Source organism: Haliotis rufescens, unplaced genomic scaffold, assembly GCF_023055435.1.
Source record: "Haliotis rufescens isolate VD_foot unplaced genomic scaffold, xgHalRufe1.0.p SCAF_10, whole genome shotgun sequence".
Taxonomy (NCBI): Eukaryota; Metazoa; Mollusca; class Gastropoda; order Lepetellida; family Haliotidae; genus Haliotis; species Haliotis rufescens.
In genome coordinates, this window is record NW_025963780.1 from 44,173,955 (window position 1) to 44,193,290 (window position 19,336).

At 40.0% G+C, this 19,336-nt stretch overlaps 1 protein-coding gene across 2 annotated transcripts; it reads left to right on the forward strand.

Moving 5' to 3' along the window:
- The first annotated feature begins 1,750 nt into the window (after positions 1 to 1,750).
- On the forward strand, positions 1,751 to 14,818 carry LOC124120898. Of its 2 annotated transcripts, none has more exons than XM_048391181.1 (8): positions 1,751 to 1,848; positions 2,825 to 2,932; positions 3,963 to 4,346; positions 5,455 to 5,805; positions 7,747 to 8,142; positions 11,198 to 11,272; positions 12,332 to 12,419; positions 13,183 to 14,818. In XM_048391181.1, the coding sequence occupies exons 2-8, from the start codon at positions 2,845 to 2,847 to the stop codon at positions 13,724 to 13,726; spliced, it is 1,926 nt and encodes a 641-aa protein (XP_048247138.1). In that variant the 5' UTR covers positions 1,751 to 1,848; positions 2,825 to 2,844; the 3' UTR covers positions 13,727 to 14,818. The 2 variants fall into 2 exon arrangements, with proteins under 2 accessions (XP_048247138.1, XP_048247143.1); XM_048391186.1 differs by having other exon boundaries at positions 7,747 to 7,962.
- The last annotated feature ends 4,518 nt before the right edge of the window (positions 14,819 to 19,336 follow it).

The window sequence follows — 19,336 nt, forward strand, 5'->3', positions numbered from 1 at the left end:
GTTTTATTAATTTACTTCTTTTTTGATATTATGGATATTACCGACAGATAATGATCTGGAAGAGCTACTGGCTGTAAAATATTCTTTCTCCATATCGGCTAAACGGCCCTGTTTGTGGATAGGTAATAGACTAATATACACGTATAAGACGAAATGAAATATGTCTTGGCATCATATGTTGTGTATTAGATGATGGTTATGCCCTGAATTGTCAGAATGTTAGATCACGAGGACTGAACGGTAGAGCGTTTCATGATACACTAGGGTTTTGGACACTTGCTGGTAACACCAAACACTGATATGAGAAATTAGGATATGCAAATACAAATGTACATAAGTATGGAAGGTAGTGGAGGAAACAAATCGAATTAGTTGTTAATCGGGTCTGATTGTTCTCAACATGTTACGATATTGCATAGACAATACGAATTTGCATCATTGATTCGAGTTATTGTAAACTGAAGAATACCAAATATTTCCATATAATGCGTATACTTCCACATACCCACCAAATTCAAATATACTTCCTGTGTGAAGCATTATACAGTTGAAAACTTACCGCCAAGTATTGCTAATAAATAACGTTAACTCAATAATCAGACTCGGGTGCCTGCCGAAACACATATTTGGCGACATAAAGTTGAAAACGTTTGTGTTGTAGTGTATGTCATGTCAGCTCGATGTTGGAAGGGATGCATGTCTTACACATTTACCAACCTGGTGAAACCCACGACTACGGTTATGATGCTGACAAACTCACAAACCAAGGAACATAATCTGTACAAAACTGGGATTCGAACCAACGATCATAGGTTCCTGACGCAATCCTGCAAATCAAGTGACGGCGACTTAGACGACTCGGTCATCCTTGTTCGAGGTCCGTAAACAAGTAAATACATCTTGATGAAATAGAAGTTTATTAGATTTCAAATTTAAACTTACGTAACTTAAAGTTTGTATAAATACGCCTCATGAACTAGTCGCTGAGCCTGACCACGCGATCCACTTAGTCACCTTTCATTCTCAAACCGAACCCCACGGGTTAAGTATTCATAAAAAAGGCACTTTCCTTCTCACCCCAATTTTTAGTCCTATATTATCACATTAACACAACCATTACACAATGCAATTGGTGCCACATTAATTTTGTATATGTGAAATAATGATCTAATTCCGCACGTGTATTAAGCATGATTGCTCATGAAATGCAAAATCCATATCATGACTATACCGCCATTAAAGTTGCTGTACAATATTATACTCACTTGTGAAGAGATAACACTAGAAGGAGAATTTCACCAAGTGCTTCTCATTGTAGAGGAGTTCCGATCAAATACCGCTACAGATGTCCACCATTCATTCAGCACATGTTTGAACAAATGACATGTATTCAAATGACACGAAACACGGAAAAAATCACTGTCCACATAAAAGGCATTTATACACGCCTGATGGTGTAACATTACTTGAATGTACTTCTGTAATGTTAAATCTCTGGAGTATAAAAACGCTTTTCAATTGTGCTGTTGAAGATTGGAAGTCTTGAATGTAATAGTATCTACCTTATTATGTACATGTATTAGTATCAGTGTTTATATTAAACTTACTTTAGTATCTGGCACACCTTGAACTGAGGCAACTGGGCCAACAGGGACCCACCACACGATAGCCGTTAACTATTACACGTGACAAAGTTTAAAGCGGCTGATAAGATAACAGCTACATGTGCAACACTGCGTCTGCGCTTATAACAAGGAAGTAATGACGTTCACTGCATGGCATTGTCTGTGTGTCAGCTTTTCATGGTGAAGTTGGACATAGGTGGATCTTTGGGTAATACACTCAGAGGTAGGTACGTTGTTACATTCAAACACTGCAAAACAATGATTGAAACTTGTCATGTGAACTGATCAATGTTGCAGGCAGTCGGTAGTGAGGTACGTTTGACTTACATGTATGTTGGGCGTCTTCGGTACATGTTAACCCTCAGATACATCTTGACAGTATTTCTTATATTATATGTACCCAACAGGTCCCAAAAATAGGTGGTTTCCATCCGCCGGATTCCTGGCGGATACCATCGAATACTTTCCTAAATTACACCTGTGAAGTCGTTAGTGAACATGTTTGTTTTATGTACATACACGTGACAGATTTTGTGCGGTATGTTTTGAAATATTTAATCTCTTACTGGTATAAAGTTTGGTTTGATTTCTTAAATACATTCCACTTTTTCTGGAGCTAATCTGTAATCTAGGTACGCACGTACCATGTTATATCTAATAAAATCCTGATATATGATTCAAAATTTGGATTAAACTTTATTCAAGCTGCCATGAAAGACTTTCTGAGTGAGTGAGTGAGTTTGCTGTTTAACGCCGCACTCAGCAATATTCCAGCTATATGACGGCGGTCTGTAAATAATCGAGTCTGGACCAGACAATCCAGTGATTGATATCATGAGCATCGATCCACGCAATTGGGATAGATGGCATGCATGAACCAAGTCAGCGAGCCTGACCACCCGATCCCATTAGTCGCCTTTTACGACAAGCATAGTCACCTTTTACGGCAAGCATTGGTTGCTGAAGACCTATTCTACCCCGGAATCTTCACGGGGAGAAAGACTTTCTGTCATAAATCTGGAACAAAGACACTATATTTTCTACACCCTATATACATGTGTTCTCTACAAAGCAGAGCCAGTGTGTCATATGTTACTTGATTACAAAGTAAATAGTTGATACCACTCTATAGTTGTGTATGACAGAACTGCATGATGACTAACGGTACTATCACACTCATTGTGTTTACTCCCCTATAGTCTCTGACACCGAGCTCTGAATGAGTGTTTCTCCAGGCCTACACCAAAACAACATGTGGAGGAAGTGGCGGGGGTCCCTCTCTCTGCTGACATGGATTATACTTCAAGGTATCTTGTGATCATTTTTATGAAAGTATCGTAGCATCGTTTGTGTATGAATTCAGTGTTATAAGAATGATATGTTTATGATAATATCAGTGTTACATGTACTGTAACAGTGACATCAATGTATATAATCATGGTTTAAACTCAGCGCTGTTTAGTTGAAGAAGTGCATATCACTGGTACATTGATCAGATTCGGACTCATTCATCCTATGTTAGATGACAGCCTCGTGTACATCTAATTGTATATTGAACTTGAAGATTGAACACTGAATTTTGAACATGTGAAGGTAAAATGTTGTTCATTATGTACCTATTGATAGAGATAATGAAGGCAGCCCAACACTTTATACGGATATTGAACACAAGCTTAACAACCGACTGAAATTTATTAAGGCTGGTCAGTTCCCATTTCTGGGATATGCAGTGATCTTTTGTAGAAAAAAGATGACATCTGAAGATTTTATGACGTAATGTAATAGTTCGCGAATTATAAGTTTGCAAATTGCATCTTCGCTGCATCTCGCCATGAAGACCCCCCTTGGTCGGGGATTCGAATCCAAAGAGCATATTCCTTGGTCTTTCCATTGCAACAACTGCAAAGTTAGTTTGTTCCGGCTCCAAATGAGCAGGCTCTGATGCAGTGTGTTACAAGGCACAGCCCATATCAACCGAGTGAGTGAATGTTACAGGCATCAATAACGAATTGCAAGTAACATTTCTATCATAATGAATACATGATGCTACAGACATTATACGCAAATTGCAACGAAATTAATCATAGTCCAATGAAAAACTACCAGGTTTGCGTTTTGATTACATGGGATAAACATAGCTTACTTAGAAGTAACGATATATGGTTTCACAAACCTTGTTATCAGTGTTTATGTGAAATGTCATAAGGTTTAGTGCGTTGATGAGGTACTGATGTGCAAACGTTATTTGGCTATCTAGATATATTGTTGTAGGTAACAATTCATTTCCGTAAATACCAGTTTATACAATTTAAATCAGTTTATATTAACAATGTACAGCTATCTCTGGCCTGAGACACAAGACTGCCTGTTACAACTTCCCGTTGATAGTCGATCCTCCGTGTGCCTCTACAGAGATGCTTCTTCCTACCATGTTTACACTCGGGGTGTCCTCTGACGTCACATGTCACAGTGAAATAAGTGGAGAAAGCTTAAGATACAAGGGAGTAGATGAAATCAGACGTTGCTGTCAACAGCGTGAGAATGATACCGTGAGAGATTACTGCCTCCCTGCTATGAAGAACCAACTCCCGGGACACTACTTCCCCGACTTTGTGAGCACGTGCACGGCCTCTACAAAATGTCAGTTGTCAACTTCTGAAAGTCGGTTGCTCAATACTGATGGTGCAGACTATGTAACATTCACGTTTGAATGTGTGCACAGTGAGTAGTTTCCATTATCAATTCATGTAATCGGCTTTTTAAATATCAGCTACCCCACCCCAACTTACCCCCATCCCAAATAGTGTTGCAAAACGAACATGTGTTTCTCTGCACGCAGCAGCAGAACCTCTGCACGTATTCGCAGCAGACGTAATTTAAATTAAGAGATGGGTTTTTTTTCAACAAAATTAATAAACGCGTTATTGGGTTACTGGATTGTCTTGTTCATTGTCATGATACAGTTGCTCACCGTCGTATGACACGAGTTCTGCTGTGCGGTGTCAAGCAATAAACAAATGCTTATTTTTATATGTAACTTGAGAGTGGGTGAATGTGGTTTAACACAACTTTGAACAGTATTCCAGTTATATCACGGTGTGTCAGCTTAATGTGGGAGGAAAGCCCGAAGTGATGCAGCTCTCTGACTTTTACAACTTTGATGAAACCCATGAACACTCAATTTGGGGCGAGTAAGAGGCCACAAACGACATCGGATGTCAGGCTCGCTGACTTGGTTGATGCATGTCATCATATACCAATTTCGTGGATCGATGATAATGATGTCAATCACTGGATTGTCTGGTCCAGAATCGATTATTTACAGACCGCCGTCAGATAGCTGGGATATTGCTGAGAGCGGCGTTAAACAAAAAAAACCACACACATAATTTTGGGCGAACTGGTTTTTGAACCCACAATCACAATCACTGTTAAAAGCGGCGTTGAACCCAAATGACGCACTTACGTGTATTTGTTCTTGTCAGCATCATACCAGTGGTCATGTGTTCTACCAATGTGATAAAAGTCTTGACCTACATCAGTTCTGGTTTCCTCCCAAACTAAGCCGACACGCCATGATATAGTGAAATACTGTTCAAAGCTACGTTAAACTCGCTCTCGCACACTTGAATGGGAAAGGATAAAAAGATATAATATTCTATGTATTACATCGTATAAAGTACTTCATTTGTTGTTTATTATGTTTGAAGTTATTTACAGCAAGTAGCCAATGGATATTGTTTTCAATACCTGTTTACAACGAATACAAGTACATCTACCGTCGTGTTAGAAGTATACACAACTTTAATGACTTGGCCATCCTTTTCAGAGGACACGGTGCTGCATATCCAACGTAATTCTACACAAACAGGACAGGAGGTGTACCTGTACAACGACCAACATGACGGGTTGGCACGTGCTTACTGTCTAGCATACTCTCACGAGTGTAACTCCCATGTCATAATACAACTTGCTGCAACCCGAGTTGTGTCTGCCGCCTGCATTGTGGACTTCACTGATGGGGATGTGTCAACCAAGGTGGACTGTAAAAATACATCTGCATCAAGAAACTGTTCCAGCGCAATGTTTGAGAGCAAGCTCAACTATGTTAACATGTCAATATTCATGACAGTCGATCCTGGAGGTAAAGAAAAAGAATTTCTTTGGTTGCGGGCGAAAGGTAAGTGATTAATAATTATATCTGCCCTGATGTGTTGGTAAACCTGGAAATGGGACTAAAGGTCTTGCGGAAAAAGTTCCTTGATGGCAATCTGACGTCGGCTCTGACGTCGTGCCTTTTTACATTGTTATCATAATGTATGTGTTAAACTAGGCTTAAGGATAAACACAATGACTATTAGGATATGTTGTTTGAGATCTTTATTCATGTATCAAGGAGCAAAACCTACCTGTAACTTTCACTCAAATCAAATTGCTTAAGGGCAAGTATCGATATGATTAAGAATAGCATTATAATCATAAAAATTGCTACCTTTTGTACAGACACACCTCCCTCTGACCATTCAGTGTTTCAGTGAATAAATACACGCAGTCTACACGTGTGACACGGTCTCAGAGTGAACGTTACTGTGCAACTGCTGCTGTATGTACCTGGCATATCGTCAACATGGCCTCACTCGTCACAAAGATATTGACACTGAACATATTAATCATAAACCGGTCCGCCGAAATGTAAAAAAATGAATACAAAAGACTTAGTGCTTTCATCTTTTCCCCAATGTTTCCTGCCGATTTTTATGCTTTGGTTGATTCCTTTGGTTAATTGTCAGATAATTGTATCATTGCAAAAATATTTATTTTCAATAAATGTTTGCGCAAAGACATAATGGGAAAAGGAAGTTTTACATATTTATTCACTGCTGCATCTCCCTCTCACTCCCTGGTGCCTTTACATAGAGTGAGAGGGGGATGTTTCATGTAAAAACACGTCAAACTTCTTTGTTCAGCACCGGAACACACGGTATGTTTATCTCCGCCCTACAGAGTGAACGCGAATATGTTTGTGATAGCAGTATGGATACCAATGTGTTGTGTAGGCTGAACGGGGGCACGGGTGAGCAGTGCTGAGTCCCTTTGGGCACGCCAAAACCTATGACTGTGGGTTCGAATCCCGGTTCGCCCCGATTTTGTTTCTAGGTTTGTCAGCACCATACCCGTGCTCGTGGGTTTCACCAAAGTGGTAAACGTCTGAGACCCTCGGGCTTTCCTCCCACATTAAGCTGACACGCCGTGATATAACTGGAACTCTGTTAAAGCGGCGTTTCACTCAACTCACTCACTCACTCACTGTGTAGGCTAAATGTTCCAATGGATCAGTGACAGTCCGCAGTCGTCTCCGCATATATATTCAAGGTTTAATTCTCAGTAAAATAGTTCAATCCCTCCTATGAGAGGTAATAGAACCAGGAAGAAGCCTACCGGGAATACCAAGTAAACATTATTCTACCACCTCCGAGAGCAGTGAATCGATCCTTGCAGTTGGGAGTGCTGAAGTACACGCCACTATTTTGACGTCATAATGTTCCAGAGACAGGAAGTAAAAGCATCTCAGCGCAGGAAGTTTACAGCAACACAAAATGATGTCAATGTTTCCAACTTTTCAGTCGTTTGTCGTTTCGTCCCCTTTAAAAAACTAAGGATCCGCGGTATTACACAATGTTTCGTGTTTTTGCATGAAATATTCTACCATTAGGGCTGTAGATGTCGAAAGAAGTCATATTAGGTAGATGTTTCGGTGATGCGGTTGTCAACATGATGATGGTCGAGCGAATACTAGTACATAATGTCATGGCAGAACACACAAACAAGTGCACATGGTGAATGCACATGCACATGTATTATTCATTTGTCTGCAGTATCAATAACCTCTTTCATATTTACCTACCACATCGGTAATAACCTACCGCGCATGTAGTGTTTAACAAAATAATATAAGGCGTGGTAGCCAGTACATAATTTGAAATTAATAAAAGTACATAAACTGACGCTGGTGGCGATACTCCGTGTGTTAGTGTAAACACTGTCTGTCTGATTTATTTCGTGAATTGGTGTGGATGTGCACGAGTATATGTGGTATTATTCAATAATCATTTTGTTGCAGCGGATACAGGTGAAAATGTTACCGTCGTCTGTGGAGCCAACATTCCTGCAGATGTGTCACTGAACTGCCCAACGTCTGCATCAACAACTACGACATCAACTACTTCAACTACAACTACTGCTGCTGCCACTGCCACTGCCACTGCTACTACACAAACAGTAACGTCCAATAATGCCTCCAGCAACCACGCACAGGTAGCGGTGACATCATCACCTGGTAAGCCACAAGCACAACTAATAACAACGTCAGCAGGGACAACGATGCACAGCAATGCCTCTACCACGCTATCGTTGTCCAGTGTGAACGGCTTTTCCTCCAACATCACTCCCCGCCATCCCGATCCAAACTCTCCCACAACACTCCCTCAGCAGAGTGGAGTCACAGAAACGACGTCAGGTACACGCAGTATATAAACTTAGAACCTTTCTCTCTTTTCACGAGGTTCGCTCACGGTTTCGCTTACACCTGGTGTCATAACTTTTTGATAGTGATTCATAAACACATGCTTGTGCTATAGTTGGAATCGTACAATGGACGCTGATTTAAGCAAATGTTTCTTCTGATCAAGGTGGTGGGTGAGTTTGGTTTAACGCCTCTTTTAACAGTATTACAGTTATATCGCGGCGTGTCAGCTTAATGTGGGAGGAAAGCCCGAAGTTTACCACTTCCGTGAAACCCACGAGTATGTATGTATGTATGTATGTATGTATGTGTGTATGTGTGCGTATGTGTGTGTGTGTGTGTGTGTGTGTGTGTTTGTGTGTGTTTGTATGTATGTATGTATGTATGTATGTATGTATGTATGTATGTATGTATGTATGTTTGCATGTTTGTTTGTTTGTTTGTTTGTTTGTTTGTTACTGAACACAAGCGATAGTTATTGAAGATACAATTAATAATACTAACACTAATACTCCCAGATTCAAGGTGAGGCAATCTGAACAACCACTGCATCGAGTTTATGTGCAGTGTGTTGAGAGGATCAGCAACCCTGTGGATGAAATCGGCTGGCCCGAAAAGTGAAACAGATGGCTTTCTGTTTGCTTCTCAGGGTCAGTTACCGCCAATTCGAAAGTGATTTTGCATCAAAATGCCCATCCATGGTACGGCCCATAATATGTAGAGGGCGTCATGGAAAATGATAAATACAAAATTATTTTGAATAGGCCCATATACAGCCTCAGACCTATCCAGGCCAACAAACCTGATCTTGTTCTTTTTGATAAATCCAGTGAAATTACTTATGTAATTGAATTATCTGTCCTTTTTGACACTAATGTGTTTGACACTATTAAGGAGAAACATGGCAGATATGCGGACTTTCATACAAAGGACATTTAACAATTAATAAGGGTAAACTGTACATAACATAATTTAGATTAATTGTACCTACTATTGCAATTATTATGTTGCGAATATACAAGTCATACACAAATACACAGATACAGATATTGGTATATGACCAAACCGGTGCATCCATGCACATGTATGTATACACATATATGCATGTACAGCTGTACCTCTACATATCATCATGTCACGCATACAAACAACAATTTGATTTACGTAATCGTAAATAAGACACATATCTAAATTTTAAATCTTTTAGATTTTGTAATGTACAAATGAACAGATTCTACAAGAAGATGTTATAGCATTTCCATATAATACTGTCATAAAAGTCATATCCTTTCTTATAGTAGTACATATTGTTCCGAAATTTGCAGTATTTGCGACATGAAAAGAGGTAATGAGTTGGATCCTCATAATGGTATCCACGGCAGCAGGTAGTAGACGCGTATGTCTATGATATCTGTGTTCAGTTAAATCTGAGGCGGGAATAGATACTTTGACAGAAACGGGTACCATAGTCTTAATTTAAGCCAAATATTAAAGGATTTTCTGTTGTGGTGATACATTTAGTGAAGTCATTTACAGTATATTTTAACTGAACATTATCCGGTTATTCATTCCACATTCGCACTGTGTCGGGTAAAAATGATTTGTGGTAGTTAACTGTTCTAGCATTTACAGTCTGTAGCTGTGAAGAAGTTCTTAAATTGAAACGTGCGCCCGCTGAGACATTAGGAGGAACAATCTAGGAACACGGTTACATAGATATTCAGGGGCCAACTTGTTAACCATTTTGTAAAATGTTTTTAATGTATGAGATTGCCGTCTTTTGGATAAGGTGTAAGGTTAGTTTTAGAATATAGAGACTCGTGACTGGTACCACGAGTAGCTCCACATATTGTTCTCAGTGCGTCGAAACACAAGCCTTTCCAATACCAGTTATCCCATACCTGGTCACAATAGTCGAATATTGGTAAAATGAATTATCGGTATATATTCTATGACGTTTTTCTGGACAGGCGGCATTTGAAATTTCTAAAGCAGTTAATCAATCATAGGGCTTACTTTATCTACTACATTATCTATGTGATTTGACCAGTAGCCAAACTTGCTGTCAAATTAGATTAGTGTTTGTACGATGAGACCTTTTGTATTGGAACACCTTTCGTTTTACGAACAGGTTTTTGGCTTGTTTTTTTTTTTCTTGAAAACATGATGGTTTCAGTGAATTAAACGAAATGTCTTTCGAAATGTCATGCTTGCTTCCCAAGTTCCAACTTGTCGTACTTCCCATTCTTCACGGTGCCTAAGACCTAGTACCTTTCAATCTGTTGACTGACATTGGGAGAATATTTTGAAGTGTATACTTGCTTTTATGTACGAATCACGTGTGGACAATATATGTAAACACTTGGCAGTTCATAGCACTCCTGCTTGGTTTTGTGTGGCATTGTATCCCAATGTGGCCATGTTGACACTTCATTGACTTTTTTTTATCTGCCTCTAGTAGTTACAAGTTCCAATTTGCTACCTATTGCTGAAACCATGTTACATATCGTCATTCACTTATTTTAATACCTCGGGGGAGACCCGTGAAGATCCGTGGTAGAACAAGTCTTTAGAAACAACCCATGCTTGCCATAAAAGGCGACTTTGCTTGTCGTAAGAGGCGACTAACGGGATCGGGTGGTCAGACTCGCTGACATGGTTGATGCATGTCAAAGTATCCCAATTACGTGGATCGATGCTCATGATGTCAATCACTGGATTGTCTGGTCGAGACTCAATTATTTACAGACCGCCGTCATATAGCTGGATTATTGCTGAGTGCGGCGTTAAACAAACAAACAAAACCGCGTGGAAATCCGGGTGAGAAAGGTTTCATGGCACCCAGTTGGTTGTTGTATGAGGCCACCAGATGAGATCAGCAGGTGCGACTTGGCTGGTTTCATGTCATGCTGCACCCATGACTTTGATCGGTGCTCATGTTTTCCTTCACGTGTTTGTCAGGTCAAGATTTGATTATATCTCGCCTGAATATAGCTGACTGCAGTGATACACACCCACTCTAAAGATATGATATGTATCGTGTTGCCAGAGGCCACTCCACCAATGGATAATGACACATCGACTCCAGCTGCAACAGAAACTCTTCCTTCAACACCAAGCAAAGGTACTCAAAGTTTGAAGTTTAATGTGAAGCGAATGCAATATTCAATACTTGCCCCCTGAGGTGATGTCCCTTCTGTGGGATCAACCTTATCTCAGGAGATAACAATAACAATCATAATGCCTGCTCAAACTGCACAAAGTGATGGAGATAATATAAGATAGTACTTTCCCGATCACAACTGATCGATTTCAGGTTTACATAAATAAATCTGACACGAGTGATTCTATTTAAAAATATACTTCTTTTCACTTAGTGATCACTCCCTTAATGCCCCCGTTAAACATACCGAAATGTGTGGTAATTGACAGATGCGACCGAGGGAAAGGAGGTCACATTCCGAAGTCAAACCTGAACGTCACCATGGGTGCGTTGCGAAAAGCCAATCGCTTGCAAACGATGTACAGTAGGGCGCTAACTTTCAGTCAGTTGCAATCGCACCAATCGCTGGCTGACGTCGGTTCCGTCTCAAACCAGAATGGCGGCTGACGGAAATTTTGACAGGGAAAAAATAATTTCTTTACTGGGAAATGGACAAAGGCATCCACAATCTGTTCCATATCTTCAAAGTGGTCATGACTAGTCATAAATTCATGGGCACGTCATCGAGCCTCATCTATTACGTTCTTCATTTGGGCAAGACAACCAAGCGGTAGCTTACCGCCATTTTGAAGAGTGCAACCGCTTCGACCAGTTGCAGACCCTGGGCTGAGCGATTAATACTGTGTCTGAGTGGGGTATTCATGTTAAACTGCTGCATGGTATCTCAGTGTGCTAGCACTATAAATCGGCATCAGTCCGGGCTAGTACAAGCAGCCACACACACACGTGCATGCACGGCGCTATATAAGTGCAATAATCCTGGACGCGACGTGTAACTCCATTTCACCTCACCTCACATCTAATCAACAGTGTATAGGCACTTGAGAATGATAATAGATGAATAAAATGTCACTACAAGGGGGATGAAAAAGGATCACAAAAGGTTTGACTCGTGACTCACAACAACACATATTCCAATGTAAAACTGTATGTATCTAATACTACGGCATATGTTAACAGAGGTGGTTATAATCGGCTGCAGTGTGGGAGGAGTCATCATGATAGCAATCATTGTGACAATCACGGTCTGCGTCCGACGAAAGAAAAGGTAAAAGCTTTTACAATTAGTATTACCATATCGGGGAATAACATACCCACACATTCTCTGAAAGAACATTCACTCTACATGGAATTAGTCATGCATGAATCGCTGTGTTCTTAAATATACATCGCAATTCAAGAGTATGTTTGTAATTGATCTTTCATCTATCGTTGATAAAATCATCATGCATGGTTACTGAGATTATGCATATCAGTGAAACACTTCTCATATCCTATACTTCCGTTAAAAACATGATATAAAATGAGTTCAGGACGAGAGTTTGTGGGTGTCAACTTCGGTATTATGAGGAACACAACATTAAGGAGTATTTGCTTACTCCTTCATCCGGTGATATGAATTTACTTCCTCCTCCTACCTGAGAAAGCCTATACTCCTAAATGTGTTCCTCATAATAAAGTAGTTGACATCCATAAATTCTCTTCCTCACTTCCTCATGTGTATCACTTCAAAATGCCATTCAAAGACTTGACATATTACGTTGATATCGAATCTGTCTTAGTTGTGCTTCTCATTTTCGATGTAAAATTGTCCTTGAGGCACTGAACACATCTTCTTCGGTCTTACTGACGATCATGGTGCAATAATGGTATATTAATCGGTATGAAGTTAAATAATATATCAATCGGTTCCAAGAAGTATTCCAAAATTAAGCCAATGCATACGAGCTTATACAACAAGCAAAGCAATATATTTATTTCATATATAAAGCCTTCATTATACCTACTGAATTAATATTATCTTGAAACAGTTCAGAGAATACTAATCCAAAACGTTTACTCATGGAGGAAAACCACGAGGATCGGAACGAGCCAAACGGTACCCGGAACTCTGTAAGTGATGGAAACGTGCCTAACCCAATCTATGAAGGAACTGATGACTACAAGCTGGGGCAATTGGACAGGAAGACTAGCGATGACGTTAAAGATGGCTACGAACCCGAACTGGAGTCACCTTACGCGTATGGCTTCACGCGATCACGGCCAGCACCTTCAGGCCTCAGTCTGGGCAAAAACTTCTGGGTGACACAAGGACACCTTGAGTATTATAACGACACAGTTGTCAATACAGAGGCAAGTGGGGGACATTCAGAGGAGAAAAGGGATGATAGAGTTTCAGATCTCTATGCCAAGGTGAACAAAGCACGGGGCACTGATCAGGTGACGGATGTGTATACTCAAGTAGACAAACCAAGGAAGCCTGCTCGTGGAACATCCGGGCAGTACTCTGCTGGAGAGAACCCAGGGCAGGATGAGGACATTGATGCCATGTACGCAAAGGTTCAGAAGAAGTGACTCGACATGTGAAGGTCATCTGTATTAGGACATCATTATGTGAATGCATGTAGCTGTAAACTATGCTTAAAGAAGTGAATCGCGTTTGTGTGCTTTATAACGTAAAGTGTTACTTTATTCTATGAAACCCTGTATCATGTGCATCTACACATGGGCGTATAATCATGCTATTTTAAATTACACATGGCTTTGAATAACAAAAATATGTTAACACTGGACTTACACATATGCGATGCTATTGTGCTTAACACATCATTACAATCAACTTAGGTAATTCTTTCTCATCTATTATTTAATTGCTATTTAAGGTGTGTCGTTATGTATGTTCTCACCTGTTAAAAATCTTATAGATTACAGCTCAAGCACGTATATATCTTTTTCTGTCCACGTGTGATGTTCATTCTGCAGTAACAAATGTTTCCCTATTAGAGCATATAGTTGTCTATTGCTTGTGTTTTTTTATATGTAATTGAGACTTTTTTGCGCATCGATGGGATAGGATGACATACATGAACCAAGTCAGCTCGTGTGGACAGTTAATCTTGACGTCAGAGCCTCCTCCGGAGATGTCTGTCTGAAAGGCTTAACCTCGGTCTCTTCAGCACTGGCACTTCTTTAACACCGCTAGACTCCGCGATAGTGACGAAGACAATGACGTGACGTAACCGGCAACTTGTGAACATAGTTAATGACGAATATATACTCTTACAGGATCTACACATAATGCGATGCTATTGTGCTTAAAACATCATTGCAATCCACTTGGGTAATTCTTTCTCATCTTTTATTTTATTTGCTATTAAAGGTTTGTTCTCAAGTATGTTTTCTTCTGTTACAGCTCAAGCGCGTATATATCTTTTTATGTCCACGTGTGATGTTCATTCTGCAGTAACAAATATTTCCTTATTAGAGCATAAAGTTGTCTATTGCTTGTGTTTATTGATTTTAGAGTGAGACATTTTGCGCATTTTCCCAAACTTTGCTATTTATGAGTCGGATTACACTATGTTCATATTAATTCCACGCCTTATGCTGTTCGTACGTGGACAAAGGGAAGATGCAATGCACAGCCAATAAAATAAATAATTCACAGTATTCTTCTTGTCATCCCAACATCCAAGCATTCGTCGTCATGTGGAAGAATCTAACTAACAAACCCCTCGGCCATGATGATACGTTGTTGATGGAGAGGGGGTACAGTGTCTGATAACATTGTCGTCATACAGTCGACAAGAGTCCTTGCCCACACCCCGAGTATGAAGTTGAACTTGTCAAAGGTAGTGACCAAAACAAAATCAGTAATCTACAGAAACAAACACAATCTTGTTCACATATCTGACTTCTACTTTCCTAATGCAATACTCTGTTCCTATATACATAACAGCAACACAACCCAAGCCATGGCCATATGAAATTTCTGCTAAAAGCATAAATGTTATACTGTGACCACAAGGTTGTTATCATTCAGACTCCTTGTCAATCGTGGGCCCCAAATGTAAATATACATGTATCCTACCAGTCTTCATTTACATGATGATGGACGATATCCAAGAATGTCGGTTCACAGTATTTCACATTTATGGGTCAGCTCCGCGTCACTCCGTCCAACTGACACGCCTATTTCTGTGTGTTTTTCACTACCATGTTACCGCAAATTTCGTAGGGGCGATGGGTAAGCCTAGTGGTTAAAGCGTTGGCTCGTCACGCCAGGTTCCATTGCGCACATGGGTATTTAGTGTAAAGTCCATTTTCCGGTCCCCCCTCATGATATTGCTAGAGTATTGCTAAAACCGGCGTAAAACCATACTCACTCACTCAAATTTCATAACTGAACCCAAATAAATGTGACCTCCAATTTGACTGTAGACACGAACCGGCGTCACGAAGGGCCCGTCACACGATCGTTACCATGGCAGCTGCCACTTGGAACTTGGTTGTATACATGGCTCTGCATAATTATTGATATTAGGACTTAGGATTACTTTGTTCTCAATGACAATGCAACTGAAACCATTTGAAAATTAAGTTATCACTCTTGTTATACAGTATTGTGGAGATTGTTTTGTCACTCTGAATCTTCATGCATAGATCTAAATATGAAACGGATGAGTCGGTCTCACTGGTCTCCTATATTTCTAGTTCAGGTGGGTAAATCAGTGGAAGGGAATTGGCTATTTAATTGCTATTGAACGATAGCAGATCATCGACATACCTGAAGCTTAAGCTAAACTTCTTGGCCCAATTACCTCGTTTTGACTTTGCCAATCCGAATAGAAATTCTTATTCATATGGATAAAGAAACAGATCCACAAGAAGGGGAGCACAATTGGCGCCTATGGGGATCCCTACTGCTTCCCTAAATGTCCTACCCCCCAACTTTACGTAGGTGTTATCAATGAGGATGTCCAGCATTTCACATACTGTTTTCTCAGTAAACTTCAGATGGTATTTGCTTTCATTTTTCACAAATTCTCCTGAACCTCTGAATATAGATATGTAACTGTGTCTGTGTACACCACGTTTTGTAACAAAAAACCCATGAAGTTTTTCGTTAAGTTTGTCATGTGGGATAGTAAGTTTTTGAATTTCTTCCTCAGGCCTTATATGTGGCATTATTTGATATATCATTTATACCCAGTTCTTTGATCATACAATTTATGTAGTGATGCTTACATATGATGGTTATGTTATTTGATGCCTTGTCAGTGGGAACAACTACAGACTTTTCATGTTGGGCAGCCAGACTTAGGATAACAGCTGGCTGGGACAGAATGGTTTTATTTCTATTCCGTTTCCTCTTTTTAAGTTTGTGGGTTCTAAAACTGACAACAGCACGCACTGACTTAAAAACACGAACGAATGCAATAACCTTTCAGCGATTTCTTTGGATAACACTGTGTTCGATTCACTTTAACGTTCAAGGAAGAGAACTAAATGTAAGTGTCAGATCTGTATTTTTATCACAGTCAGTAGACTGTCGTTCGGTGTTCAACGAAGTATTAACAATTATTTTGTAAGTTACAAAAAATCGTTCTGCCAAATCTTTCATTACTGGGGTATCTATTATTTATTCATTTTCGGAAAGCTTCACATGGTTGAAATATGTTCCTTGTGCTTTTAGTACATACGTCTCCGGTTATGAAATGGAAATGGAAATGGAAAAACAGCGAGGGAGTGGAGATTTTTGAAAGACGATGAAAGAGACTATGGAAATGCTTTTTGTTGCTTTTATTTAGAGAATGTGGAGTCAGACATTTTCCAGCAATCAGTACATCTCATTGGTCTTTGGATAAATGACATGTATGCGTTGCAGGAAATGCTATGTGTCAAGCAATGGCGTCATTACGTAAACGCTCCACACGAAATGATATTGGCAGTCTGGTATTATCTGTGACACAAATAATTGCCATCGATAAGATAACGTATCGGCGTGCAAGGAAATGATATAAGAGCGTAGGTGTGTGTGCCTTGGACTTTAAGTATCATTATCAGCGGAGAAACACTTCGTGTACACAGATGTAAAGCACATGGAAGGCCACTGCGTTAATTTAATTTAAGAGCTGTGTATGTGTATGTGTGCGTGTATGTGTTTTTAAATATATTGTTTCAATCACACTTACAACTACGCACACATTACTTTAATTAGATCCCACGATATCAAAACGTTTATGAGATTTGCATGAGATTTGCTTATTGCGCAAAGTAATGATAGTACTAAGACATCTTCCTGAGGCAAGGGAGTTCAGTGACTGTAATGGCCCAGCTTCCACCCTTGCCGAACTATGTTGGCATTTCTGAGTTCGATCGTAGCGCCACCAGCGGCTATTGCGAGTTATGTCCCTTCTACGTCCCTCCTACTGACCAATCAGATTCCACTCTGATATCACTTGCTTTTGGTTAAAACAAAATGGCGCGGTCCTGTCTAGAAGATCTGATCGATAATCAAGATCTATATTGTAATGAAACGGGTCTTACTTCGCGAAGTGTATCAAATCACGCGAGCTACTTGATTAAAAAGTTTTTTTTAAATATCTGTTGACACTAAGCTGACGGTACACATGCATTGCACATTTTGCAATCGACCGAAATCTGCACGTCAATTTATGATTGACAATGAATAGACTCCTTAGTCCAGCCAAAATTCTGTAACTCTGTAATTCGAGACTAGTTTGGCAAGGGTTGAAACTGGACTTTTATAGTAGGCTAACTCCCTTGCCTCGGGAAGATGATAGTAACAGTATTTGCATTATTTATGAACAACAACAATTTAGCAAAACAGTGACGATTATAGTGATGTCAGTTGTCTCAGAGATGCTGCGGGAGGACACCAAGGCCCACTTCGTGACAACACCCGGAATGTCGAATGTCGTTAATTGAACAGCAAGGATAACCAACGCATATTTTGTCGTCCTTCTATGAAGGACGTTTTTTTGTCATTACAGTGACGTGTATTAATATTCTGAGAACCTTGAAGCATCCTATTGATAACAGTTGCCTATCAGGCGATTATATGTCCCTCCAGTACAATTGTGTGTGTGGTAATCTATACATCTGCATACCACTTTTAATCTAGGTCTACAATCGAATTAGGTCTTCAGCAACCCATTTCGTGGATCGATGCTCATGATGTCAATCACTGGATTGACTGGTCCAGACACGATTATTTCCAGACAACCGTCGTAAGGCTGGAATATTGCCGAGTGCGGCGTTAAACAACAAACAAACAAACCTAAGATTTGATTAAATGATATTGTGTGTTATTCTCATATCTCATGTCTTGACAGCTATCACATTGATACTAATGGTACTTCCTGCCTTGGAATGTTATTCTGCAAACACAACTGTCACACCAGAGGTTGTGGTCGTCCTCCTATCACCTACGATGTCAAGGGTCCAGGTGCAAGCTTGCAGATGATACTCCGGTTTACCTCACCTGTCATAACTATCAGTCAAAATGCAGATAACATGAATATCTTGCTGAAATAAACACCCTGTTAATGATATATGGCAGGAAAAAAGATGTCCAGTCAGAGTAGGGAGATAACGCTGCCTCAGATAAATACCTCATCGCAGCCCAAGGAGTGTCACATTCGATGTATGCACGTTCCCGCTCAACCGGTGGTCCCATGCTCCAAGACTGATATCTCCCTAATCAGTGTTGTCTTGTTGACAAAAAAGTGCGCTTTTCAAGAAATGTCTAATTTCTGGGCGATAAACTTCATGGCTACAATCCAAATGAGGATCGGCAGTTTGGTGACTCGCAGGGATTATATGTAGCCGTGACTTTGGCCAACAGCGTTTTAAATACTACATCTGCACGTATTTTTCTTTCAGACCGTGCTGGTAATGTACGTAAGCTGCACATACTGCTAAATATAGCCGCTCGCAATCACCTGACTGCCGACCCTCGCTCGTTATCCTATCTTCGTAAATTACTCATTGTGATATGGTGTGATTCTATTTCAAGTGGCGAGGACTAGAGTGAAAAATAAATGAATTAAAATCATTGGTGACACCAGGTGTTCTCTACCAATAGCACCCGACACATTCAGTGTGGAATATTCACTGTGGTCCACCCATTACTATTGTCTTACTGTTAAGGGCCCTACC

What these genes read in the sequence shown, in the direction of transcription:
- LOC124120898 (XM_048391181.1), top strand. Translation starts at nt 2,845, where the DNA reads ATGAGTGTTTCTCCAGGCCTACACCAAAACAACATGTGGAGGAAGTGG. An exon ending in CACGTTTGAATGTGTGCACA is followed by an intron (nt 4,347 to 5,454) that starts GTGAGTAGTTTC and finishes CATCCTTTTCAG; the next exon opens with AGGACACGGTGCTGCATATC. An exon ending in AGTCACAGAAACGACGTCAG is followed by an intron (nt 8,143 to 11,197) that starts GTACACGCAGTA and finishes TCGTGTTGCCAG; the next exon opens with AGGCCACTCCACCAATGGAT.